The sequence below is a fragment of the Primulina eburnea genome, chromosome 8, assembly GCF_022965805.1.
Source record: "Primulina eburnea isolate SZY01 chromosome 8, ASM2296580v1, whole genome shotgun sequence".
NCBI lineage: Eukaryota > Viridiplantae > Streptophyta > Magnoliopsida > Lamiales > Gesneriaceae > Primulina > Primulina eburnea.
The window spans coordinates 11,544,138-11,556,639 of record NC_133108.1 but is presented as its reverse complement, the minus strand read 5'-3'; the positions used below and the strand labels follow the sequence as shown (position 1 = coordinate 11,556,639).

The window sequence follows — 12,502 nt, the reverse complement described above, 5'->3', positions numbered from 1 at the left end:
ATTAAAATTTTGTGCATGCACATGGATGGACTAATCCCCTTGATGTCAGCTATGCTCCATCCAATGGCACATATGCGATTCTTCAGAACTCTCAAGAGCTTATCTTTCTCATCACCTGCCAAGGAAGAAGAAACAATTACTGGCAGTTTATCTTCTTCCTTCAAAAATAAATATTTTAAATGAGGAGGAAGTGGTTTGAGTTCGAGGAATTGAGGTTCTTCTATGGATGGTTTAAGTGATTTTGGAATATGTCCAAGCTCCCCAATCTTCGAAATCACCGATCTTGGCAGTGGCTTTGATCTGTCCTAGAAGTTCATACATTCCTCCACCTCTTCTCTGTTGGATTCCGTGGACTATGGGTTCACCAAAATAATTTCCAGTGGGTATTCAATCAAAGTATCATGCACACTATACCCAACAATATCATCAATAGCATCAATTCTATAATAATCAGAATATCCAACAGGATATTTCATATTACGAAAAACATTAAAAGTTACCTTCTCATCATTCAACCTCAAAACTAACTCACCTATTTGCACATCTATGAGAGCTCTTCCAGTAGCTAAGAAAGGACGACCTAAAATTAAGGGGATCTCACGATCCTCCTCCATGTCTAGCACAACAAAGTCAACTGGAAATATAAATTTATCAACCTTAACCAAAACATCATCTATAACCCCTCTAGGATATTTAATAGATCTATCAGCAAGTTGAAGGGAAATAATGGTTGGTTTAACTTCTCCAATCCCCAATTTCTCAAAACAAGAATAAGGCATAAAATTTATGCTAGCACCAAGATCACACAATGCCTTGTTAAAATTAGAACTACCTGTGGTGCAAGGAATGGAGAAACTACCTGGATCCTTAAGCTTTGGATGTAGTTTATTTTGCAAAATAGCTGAACACCCCTCAGAAAGCGTAACAGTTTCAAAATCAACAAGTTTCCTCTTTTTAGTCAAAATATCTTTCAAGAATTTAGCATAAGAAGGCATTTGAGCAAAAGCATCTGCAAAAGGAATATTTATGTGCAATTTCTTAAAAACTTCAAGAAATTTTGAAAATTGATGATCCAATTGTGATAGCCTTGCTCTTTGAGGAAAAGGAAGTGTATTAATATCATTATTATCATTAGAATCAAATTCCTTACCTTTCTTACATGTCTTCTGTGTAGGGGTGGTGTGAGTGTTCTGTTCCTTAGCATCCCCCGTCTTTGATTCCACTCCTCCATCATTATTTTCCTCCAAATCTATAGAATTCTGCCTCTTTGGTTCCTCCTCCTCGGCCTTGATAATTGTACTCACTGCATTCACTCCTTTCGTACTTTTCTCAGTATCACTTGGTAGTGTTCCAAGGGGTCGATTTGCTAATTGATTGGCTATTTGACCCATTTGAGCATCCAACCTTCGCAAGATAGCATCATGATTCTGCAGTCTCGTCTCCATTCCCACAACATGTTTCATCATAAAATCCTCATAAATTGGTCTTTGATCTTCTTTCTTGAATCCTGGAGGTGCTGCAGGTACCAATAATCCTTATTGTCTCACTTGTTGAGGAATGGGCAGTGGAGGAATATGTGTTGGATTAAGGGAATTCTCCGTATTCTTCCAAGACAAATTAGGGTGATTCCTCCATCCTGGATTATACGTGGAACTGTATGGATTTGATTGATGTCTCCATTGATTCCCCACAAAATTCACTGCTTCTTCATAAAAAAATGGGTTGTTCCTCGATGACTATTCCTTGGACTTGATTTGCTTGATTTGATTGCATATGAGAGAATTTATGGGCCAACCTATCAATCTTAGCAGTAAGTGCATTCAAGACATCCATTTCAAGAAATCCTATCTTTTTTTCTCGTTTAATGTTCGGCCAACCCGCACTATTTTCGGCCATATTTGAAATTATTTCCAGTGCAACTCGTGGAATCTTCCTGTATAAGCTACCATTGGCAGCCGCATCTAGCATGGAACAAACGAAAGGATTAACTCCGTTATAGAAAATTTGAACTTGCTCAGATGAAGAGAAACCATGTTGAGGACACCTCCTCAACATCTTCCTAAATCTTCCCCAAGCTGTATGTAGTGTCTCCCCATCCTTCTGGCGAATTGATGAAATATCCTTACGCAATTGTGCTAGCTTGGTGGGTGGAAAATATTGATTTATGAATAATTCCACCAACCCATTCCATGTAGTAATAGAGCCAGCTGGTAAATCTCTAAGCCATTCTGCTGCTTCACCATGCAAAGAGAAAGGGAATAATCTCAATCTTATGGCATCCGTTCTCACTCCATTGAATTTGATTGTGTCACAGATAGATAAAAATCCTTCCAGATGTGCATTAGGATCCTCCGTCTGCGATCCTCCAAATCTCACTTGATATTTTATCATTTGAATGATGGATGGCTTCAACTCAAAATTGTTTGCTTCCATAGTAGGACGAGTAATGCTTGAACCATAACCTCCAGTGGTTTGTCTAGTGAGATCATAAACAGTGTGATCTTCCTCCTCGTTGTCCATTACTTCCATCCCTGCTGTTTCAACCTTCTTCTCTTTTTTGAGTTGCTCTTCCACGTCAGAGTCTGAGGATTTCTCCCTTTGTGCTCTATGTCTCCGTGGAAAAGTATTCTCAATCTCTGGATCAAATGGCTCCAATTCTGTCCTTCCTTTAGCACCGCTCATGCACAGTAAGATAATTCCTGAAAATAAATAAACAAACTTTAAACGTACGAATATGCATAAAATCAACAAAATTAAATAAAAACCTAATCTCAAGAAAATAATAAATCCTAATATTAAACAATTCAATCCCCGACAACGGCGCCAAAAACTTGACCTACGATTTCAGTTGGGAATAAATCTAGCAAGCAAACTAGGCCAAGTTATAGTATTTGGAGAAATGTCCAGGTATCGTACCCACAGATATCGATGTTTAATTACTAGAATATGAATTATTTTTCCTAATTTAGGCTAATCAAATTCAAGTGGTGGGAGATAAATTAATTAAACTAAATTAAAAAATTTAAATAAATTAACTAAAGCAAAAAATCCAAATTATTAAATTAGACGAAAATTCGAATGATTTAAAAACGACTAAGGCGCACAACGGTGCCGAGACAACTTATAATCTACGTGTCAAATTCATATTCAATAAATTAATTATTTAATTCACGACGGAATTCCCAAAATTATTTACTAACGATTCCTCGAATTAATAAAACTAATTAAATTTAACAGTCCAATTATTCCTAACTGAATTTAATTAGATTCAACCGCATTAGATCGCTGTGAAATTCCAGTTTTTCAACCTAAAGTCGCACACTGAAATCGAATACTATTTCTAGTCAATTTAACCATGTGTTGATTGATGTGTGAAGCAAATATTAATCTATCGCTTTCCGGTTTTAGATTAACCAACAAATATTCTATTTAATTGGCCAAATTAAAAGAACACATGATAAACGGCATCAATCAATGAATAAAAATAAATAATAAAATTGAATCAAACTCAAAACATCAAAAATAATTTGTCCCGGCCCTATCGTGACCTTAGTCTATAAAAATCTACTCCATAAATTCAAAATAGTCAAAATCAGTGTTTAAATTTAATGTAGAAAACATGATTAAGAAGGAAGGAAAGAAAGATTTCTCAGTGATTTGTAGCGTGTGTGGGAATTCCTACAACTTTTCTCTTCCGTCTTCCTTCCTTATGTTCTTCTTCCACGCTGGTACTACTTCACATTAGCCTTCTGTTCTACGCTTCTTTCCTTTGTTCTGCACTTCCGCGCTCTGTCTTTTTTTTCTCTTCTTTGTTACGCCTGCTTCCTTCTTCTGTACGCTTCTGCCCTCTTATTCTTCTAAATGGGCCTACTCCTTGTATTCTTTTTAAGCACATCTCCACTTAAACCTTGAAGATAATAAGATTGTAGATTTTATTTTCACAGATTAGACTTCATCTTTATCAAGAACTTCAATAATATCAAGATATAAAATAAAAATATTTTAATTCCTTTCTTTTTGTATTTTTTTCTTTTGAAGTCTTGTAAATTTATTTTATTTCCAAAGTTAATCATTTTTCATCTTTTATTTAAATCTACAATTATTAATTCAATTAAGCACATAACTAGGGATAAAAAGTTTAAATAAGCACAAATAAAATCCCTAAAAATTTCTATAAGATTTGGGCTTATCAGTCACCGTCGAAAAATGTTTCGTTCAGGGCGAAACAGTCATCTTACTCCTGGGTAGTACGAAAAGGGTTGGCAGCGTCCCGAAGGGTCATAACGCATGTTAAATGATATATTTTGATGAAAATATGATATTTTATGATTTATGGTAAATGTGTACAATTTTTTCTATAAAAATGCTATTTTTGAAAGGACGTGATATTTTATGAATTAAGAAGGAAAAAGAAAAATATTTTAAAGGATGTGAATTGACTTTGACAAAGAGCATATGATATATGTTTTTTGGGAATATCGTGAGGGAAAAGGCTCCAGAGGGAGCTTGGATACAGGAAAAGGCCCAGAGGGAGCCCAACGATCGTATTTCCATTTACGTCGGTGCCTAATGCCCGTCCCCATGCGCAATGGTGAGCTAAGACTGATCAGTCGACCAGAGGATAAAAGGTTAGTCACTTTCAAGGATCAAACTTCACCCAAAATGATAAATGATTGAAAGCTTTACGATTTGACGATTTACGACTTATTTATGCTTACAAGTATTTTAAATAAAAATGTGATTTTAATGCATGTGCTTGTATATATATTATTTGCTACTCATGTTTAGAACGTGCTGAGTCATTAGACTCACTAGATTTGAATTCTGCAGGTGATGATGATATTGAGGGGGGGCTGACGCTTGAGTGGATCGAGTCCGACAGTACACTCATGAGGGACATTTATTTTCCACATTAGCTTGATAGTCAAAGTTTTTTTTAAAAAAAATTAATGATTTTATTAGAGATTTTTATACTTTATTTTGAAGTTTGGTTGATCATGTTAAAGGGTGAAGTCGAATTTTGTTAATTGACGATTTATGGATTTTTATACACTTGAGATTTTGAATGTAAAACTATTTTGATTTATGAAAATTTTAAGTGATTTTAATTATTAATTTTCGAAATAATGTTTTAAAAAATTAGTAGAATTTTAAAATTAAAAATAGTGGTCGTTTCATTATTATTTTGTGTTGTGTTTCTAAATATATTTTGTTACGCCTTCGGATACATTGCAGAGTAGATTGTGGCATCGAGATATTATATGCTGAAAAATGTTATATATACAATGAGAGTTACAAATTGAGTTACAAAATACATTTGAAATGTCAAAATTATCTTTGCATTTTATTTCAAAAAACTCTTTCAAAAATGCATTTATAATAGATTAATAGTTTTGTCATTTCAAATATACTTTATAACTAACGTTTAACCTTCATTTGTACATTGAACATGACTCATTATTTGCTTGGCTTGTAATAACTAATATGGATCCACTATATTTTTTAAAATAAATAAAATTATATTTCAATCTAATAGAAATTTCGTAGAATAATAAGACATCGCTATCATTCACGATCTTCATGAATCATCAATAGGTAAAATATACCGTGTATGATAAAGCTAAGCCTAGGAGATTACGGATAAAGCCACCACAACTAACAAAGCGAGAACACCATACTTTCCACGCCACACAGTTTTTTTTTTCTTTTTAATATGCCCATTTATTATGTTTGTGAATAGCATGTATCTTGTGTAATGATCTCACGAATCTTTATCTGTAAGACAGATCTACCGATATTTACAATAAAAAATAATACTATTAGCATAAAAAGTAATATTTGTTCATGGATGATTCAAATAAGAGATCTGTCTCACAAAATACGACTCGTTAGATCGTCTCACATAAATTTTTGCCATATATATAATCTATTCGGAAATATTATTCAACCTTCTATATACACTGTTTGGTACACGGGATAAGGGTCGGATTGATAAATAATACGCCTTATCCCACGTTTGGTACGTTTTTAAAAAGCACATGATAATATCATGGGAGCTTGATAAATACATTTTTAGAAGGATAAAACATCCTTAGTATGAGGTGTGATAGTTTTAATTTAATGATAAAATATAATACAAACTACTTAATTACCCTCATAGATACATATATATACACACAAAATAGTTACTAGGCCCCTTCGATATGAAAAGATTATAAAAAATAAAGAAAAAGGCAAAAATCAAATTTGACCGATGATCAACTTTGAAAAAGGAAAAGAAATTGTTATATATAGCGTAATTTAAGAATTGAGATATGAAATTACAAGATCTTGATAACAATGAAATATAAGTTTTTGTGATAGGGTTAATTTTGTCATTACATGTCAATATATAAATTTAATCACTCTTGTTAAAATCATACCAAATATTCAACATATTATCTTATCATTATATTTCCTTGATTTATCCTTATACTGTATATCTCTTACTTATCATATTCTATGTATCAAACTGTAACATAAAGTACTAATATTATATAATAAATTTATCGTGATTATTGAAATAATATACTGAGACAAAAATAGTTACGCTTGTATACTTGATCTGAGATGAATTATTTTATTAAATTTTATTTCACATCTTACTTAATATTTTAATAATCACAATAATTTTTATATTATCTAATTTCATCAACTCAATTAAATGCAGCCTAACCTAAGAGTATACATATATCCTGAAAAAAGTTATTTTTATTTGCCTAAGGTTAATATAGTAAATTAGTAATCAACTATTTTTATTAATAATCAGTTCAATTATCAACCAAGCATTCGATTATACTGTACTAATTATCCAACCAAACGGACCACCTTTTAGAGAGTACAATATTTTATGGCCCATGATTCAATCTGAAACTAGGTCAAAACCCCATCTTAATTTGATTGAGTAGATTAGTTTGAAATAAATTGGGTTCCAATTCCAGCTGCATCTGCCCAATATTGATATTGATTAACTTGATAAACATGCACGACTCTTCAACCCTCAATTTGAAAGCACACCAATGAGCGATGATTTACAGATCATTTGACATAAAAGATTTTAAGTTTGAAACGATGTTTCGACTTCAAGACCGAAAGAAATTTGAAAGCACGCCGCAAATGAACTCAAATTACACGAATATTGTATAGGATGTTGGATTTTTTGGATGTCTTGAATGGAGGTAAAAAAAAAAAAGGTTCGGCCATTCTAACCAAGAAAATATATTATACATCCTCGGTATTTGACAAAAAAAAAAAACGTAACAAATATTTTCATGACAGATATAACAAAATTGCCTCAATCTAAACAAACAAAATGGGCACCGCAGATTCCTTCAATTGTGTATTATATACAGTGGCAAAATGTGGACGAACAAATCTTCAAAATCAAATGTCCTTTTCTTGAGATGATTCATCTAAGACTGAACTTTTCAAAGAAATCCCATCAAGAATATCACTACCCGAATCTGTCATAAGCTCTTTAAACTTAGCCATCACTTGAATCATCGTTGGTCTACGATACGGCTTGTCATCGAGGCATTCAAACGCTATTTTAAGATACTGGTAGAGTTCAGCGTCACCTGATAAACTAGTTATCAAATCCACATCCAATATCTCATGGCTCTTTTTAACCTTGTGCAGTTGTCTTGCCCACCCCACAAGATTGTTGTCATCACCAAATTCCAATGTGTTAATCGGCCTCTTGCCTGAAAGGAGCTCTAGTAACACGACCCCATAGCTGTAGACGTCCCCTTTCGTTGTGCACCGGAAACTCTGGTAATACTCGGGAGGGACATATCCAGGAGTTCCCGCAAGTGTGCTCACACTAAGATGTGTGTCAAAGGCGTTTACGAGTCTCGCCATTCCAAAATCTGATACCCTGGCCTCAAAGTTTTCGTCTAGAAGGACATTGCTTGATTTCATGTCCCGGTGAATAATATGTGGAATGCAGCTATGGTGAAGAAATGCTAGTCCCCTAGCTGATCCAATGGCAATCTTTTTTCGAGCATCCCAATCGAGTCTTGTTCCCATGCCTTTTCCCCTGTCGTGTAGGACAGATTCAAGGCTTCCCCATTTCATGTACTCATAAACAAGGAGCCTTTCCTCGCCAATCTTGCAGTATCCTAATAAGGGCACTAGGTTTCTGTGTTTGATTTTTCCTATGGTCTCCATTTCTGCCATAAACTCTCTATCTCCCTGACTCGTTATATGGATTAGCTTCTTTATTGCAACGACACTTCCATCTTTCATTCGAGCTTTGTAGACCTCACCAAAACCTCCAGAACCGATCAAACTATTGGCACTGAATCCATTAGTTGCTTCGAGTAAATGTGCAAAAGTTAATTTCCTCAAAGGCTTTTCAAATGTGGCGACATTGATGCTTAGAGGCTCTGGAACAGATGATAGTTTCCAACTGCTACTGCCTGAGGTTGGAAGACTTTCAATGTATTTCTCCCATTTCTCGTCCTGATTTTTTGTTTTCTTGGTTCGGTATAATGCATATATAAGCAAGAATACAAATACAACAGAAGCCATTATACCAATAACCATTCCCACGGCCATGCTTTGCTTCTTACCTTTAGAAGAGTTGGAAGAATTTTGCCCCTTTCCTGTCCCACAAGGAGGTAGTGGAACCCCACAAAGGCCTGAATTATTTTCGTATCTCGAAGCTGGAAAAGTAGTTAACTGACCACCAGAAGGAATTGATCCCGTAAGATTATTGTTTGAAACATCAAGATCGCTAAGAAATGAGAGCCCGCCTAACGAACCTGGGATGAATCCTTGGAGCTTATTATGTGATAAATCAAGAACCCCGACACTCTTGAGGCCACCGAAGCTGGAGGGTATTCCACCACTTAAACTGTTATGTCCCAGATTCAAAACCTGCAGAAAACTCATCAAACCAAAGTTTTCAGGGATAGAACCAGATAGGTTGTTGTAGGAGAGATCAAGGTAGATCATGCTGCCATTGCTCGTAAAAGTGTAAACTGTTACCCCAGTGTAAATTCTTGTTGAAGGGCAGGAGTGAACCATTGGAAATTGTTCGAGTCTATCAGCACGAATCCCTGCAAACTCAACCAGTCCACCAGCCCCTCTACATTCTGTCCCCCCCTCATTTCTGACAAAGGCGAACTGTTTTCCCGAAACAATGCCAGGAACAACGAATCCTGCTTCTGCAGCTAGTTCTAAGGGGAGGGATCCTGTCAACTCATTGCTATTCAAGTCGAGCCATATCAGGCTTTGGCAACGGCCTATACCTGATGGAATTGCTCCACTGAGCGAGTTATTTCCTAACTGAAGAATAGCAAGATTGGCAAGATTACCTACATCCAAAGGGATTTGCCCAGAGAGCCGGTTACTAGATAACGATACCCATATGAGATTAGTACAGTTGACTATAGAGTTCGGTAGAGTTCCGGTTATAAAATTATTGTTAAGAATCAAAGTCTGAAGGTTTCCTCCATTTACGCAAATCCCTTCTGGTATGCTACCCGTGAGGCTGTTTGCCCACATAATTACGTCGGACAGTTTTGGCAGTTTCCAGATTTCTTGTGGGATTGAGTCATTTAAGTTGTTGAAGCTGAGATCAATTGTCCTCAAATTTTTGCAGAGTCCAAGATCCGATGGTACTGATCCTGAGAGGAAATTATCAGCCAACAGCAGTTTTTCGAGGGGCGGATCTGATGTTTTCAAGCAAAATGCAGAAGGTACACTCCCGGTTAGAGCATTGGAACTGAGGTCAAGAACCTGAATACGAGTCATGTTCGTCAAGGAACTCGGAACCTGACCAGTTATATTGTTGAACGGGGCGTACAGGTACTTGAGACTTGCAAGATAACTCACTACAGTATTCAGAAAATCTCCCGAAAGCTGGTTATTGCCGAGGTTTAGGCTGACCAGCGAAGAGCAAGACGAGAAGGTTGAAGGAAACCCACCAGTTAACCGGTTTGAAGAAAGATCAAGCTCGCTTAGTGTCCCACAAATCGCCCCTAACTCAGCCGGAATCTCACTGAAAAACTGATTGTAGGATAAAACTAAACGCCTCAAATTCTTCATCTTCCCCAATAAATCTCCTGGAATCTTGAGCTGGATTGTATTGTGGCTAATGTCCAGAGTTTCAAGATTCTGACAGTTTGTTAAGCTCATAGGAAATCCGGTGGCAGAGAAAACGTTGTGCGACAGATTAAGAAAAACGAGATTACGGCAAACTCCAAAATCTAAACTCATGAGATTCCCACTGATGTTATTAACTGAAAGATCAAGATTTTGCAAAGATAACATTGAGTTTGTTAGGAATCCAGGCGGAATTTCCCCGTGAAAATTGTTGTTCGAGAGGTCAAGAAAGGAGAGGCTTTTGCAAGAATTCAAAGAGCTGTCGAGCTTGCCAGCCAACTTATTTCCTGAGAAATCAAGGAAACTCAAGTTTTGACAATTGGATAGGACATAACTCAACAACCCCAAATCTGAAATCCTATTGTAAGAAATGTCTAGTTTCAATAAAGAACTCCCAAACTTGAGACTTCCTCCTGAAATTGCATTATGTGATAGATTCAATGAAACAATCCCACTGCAAGAAACCAACAAAGAATCCATAGCAAGTGGCTCTGAAAAATTATTGCTAGATACATCAAGAAACTCAATGCTGCAAGATTTAGAGTATGAAGAAAGATTCCCATAGAAAAAATTGCCCGTGAAAACAAGAGTTTCAACATTTGGCAAATCCATAAGATCAGAAATGTGGAGATGGCCACTAAGCCCTGCATTTGTGAAGTCGAGTTTAATGACGCTCCCATTATTAGAGCAAGAAACTCCATTCCATGAACATGGGCTTGAAGAAGATGGGACCCAGTTTTTCAAGAACCCTTTTGGATCAGTTTCAATTGAAGACTGCTTGAAACCTAGTAAAATCTCCACCTCATTCCCATCACTTATTGTGTTTGAAGAAAGATTTCTTGCACTTAACAACCCCAGGAAGTAAAAACTAGAGAAAAACACCAAGAAAAAGGCAGTTCTTTTCATCATCTTCCCTCAAAACAGTGCACAAAAACAAATTTCTTGAAATTTCTACACCCCCTTCATCTCCTTTTGCCGCCACCACTTCGAGCTTGTCTTTTCATTCCTCCATTCTTCAAAACTTTCTCGAAGTTCTTCACAGACGAAATAAACATCTGGTTCAGCGAACCAAAACATTTGCAAACACCAAATTTGAAAAAGAAAAAAATAGAAAAGAAGAGAAACATATATACCTCTATTCAGCTACACTTCATAGATATAGGCAGCAAACAGAAACAAGACAGAGAAGAGAGATGGAGAACAACCAGGTGTTTGCTCCCCTCTGCTCAAAGAATTTTAAGCGTACGAGAAATTTAACAAGGGATACTATGTAGGGTATGGAAAAAAAACAAGTACAGAAGAAGTATCAACACCAGCTGATTCAGATGTTTGTGTACTAAAACACTTTCTGGAGTCTTTGTTGGCTTTTGGGTACGATGTTCAGAATTGTCGGCTGTCACAGACTACATGTGAGCCTCATTACAACATAGTATCAAATCCTTATTCACATAATTGCACACAAACGGCACCCACACTCGATCATGTTGATAAAGATTCAAGTGTCAAGGAAGAAGAAAATAGGTGACAAGATTTCCTCCTTTTTTTGTGAATATAAATAAAATTGTCTTTTTTCTTGTATTATGGATGGAGTCAAACTTGGGATTTGATGCTTTTTCTCTCTTTTGTATGCGTCTTTCCGAAATGGGTTTTTACTTTATTTATGGGGTTATGGGGCATCTACGCTTTTCTTTGTCCAAATAATTTCGTGAAAGGAGTTTTAAATGAAAAATATTTGTTTCTTTTTAAGGAATTTACTTACCAAGTATCTCGAATCAGCTAAAAAAAATACAGAAACTGTGAGAACCTGAAATTCCAGCCGCTAGCAAATTTCAGCATAAGTTAAAAATTCCAGCAGAAGCTAATATTTCAGAAGCTGGTATTTTTCCAACAGATTGGAATCCAGCAGCAGACAACAGATAAAATCCAGCAGCAGCAGCACGAAATTCCAGCAGACAGTTACTGATTCAGCTTGAACTTGTAACTGAAGCATTTAACACGAAATAAAGATTGTTAATGTCAGATTATGGCATTTAATGGGGAGGCTAACAGTCAGAATTTCACCTATAAATATCACTCTCAAACACCTGAATTGGTTTACCAAAACCTTGAGTTATCACCTGAAATTAGAGCTAAGAGAGTGCATTTTCGAAGCTGTAAAATCCAGTAGCGAGGCAAGCAGATTTCAGTAGACTTCAACCGAAACTCTAGCAATTTACGGTTAGTGGGCTTATATGTAAATATCTTGAAATCCGTTTGATAATTCTGTTTTAAAGTTCAGTTTCTGTATGTTTGATTTCTGATTTTGAAGCACTGAAACTCCCTAGTGAACTAATGGTAGGAATATATATTCTGA

The 12,502-nt window shown here is 35.9% G+C and overlaps 2 protein-coding genes across 3 annotated transcripts; both read right to left on the bottom strand.

The window, feature by feature from the left end:
- Nucleotides 1-353: 353 nt before the first annotated feature.
- Nucleotides 354-2,682, bottom strand: LOC140839013 (uncharacterized). Its single transcript, XM_073205638.1, has 2 exons — nucleotides 1,878-2,682; nucleotides 354-1,516 (listed from the first exon to the last, which is right to left on the bottom strand). The coding sequence occupies exons 1-2, from the start codon at nucleotides 2,680-2,682 to the stop codon at nucleotides 354-356; spliced, it is 1,968 nt and encodes a 655-aa protein (XP_073061739.1).
- Nucleotides 2,683-7,183: 4,501 nt separating this feature from the next.
- On the bottom strand, nucleotides 7,184-11,786 carry LOC140838887 (receptor-like protein kinase BRI1-like 3). 2 transcript variants are annotated; one of them, XM_073205499.1, is made up of 2 exons: nucleotides 11,283-11,786; nucleotides 7,184-11,204 (listed from the first exon to the last, which is right to left on the bottom strand). In XM_073205499.1, exon 2 carries the CDS (start codon nucleotides 11,056-11,058, stop codon nucleotides 7,423-7,425), a length of 3,636 nt encoding a protein of 1,211 aa, XP_073061600.1. In that variant the 5' UTR covers nucleotides 11,059-11,204; nucleotides 11,283-11,786; the 3' UTR covers nucleotides 7,184-7,422. The 2 variants fall into 2 exon arrangements, with proteins under 2 accessions (XP_073061600.1, XP_073061599.1); XM_073205498.1 differs by having other exon boundaries at nucleotides 7,184-11,183.
- Between the last annotated feature and the right edge of the window lie 716 nt (nucleotides 11,787-12,502).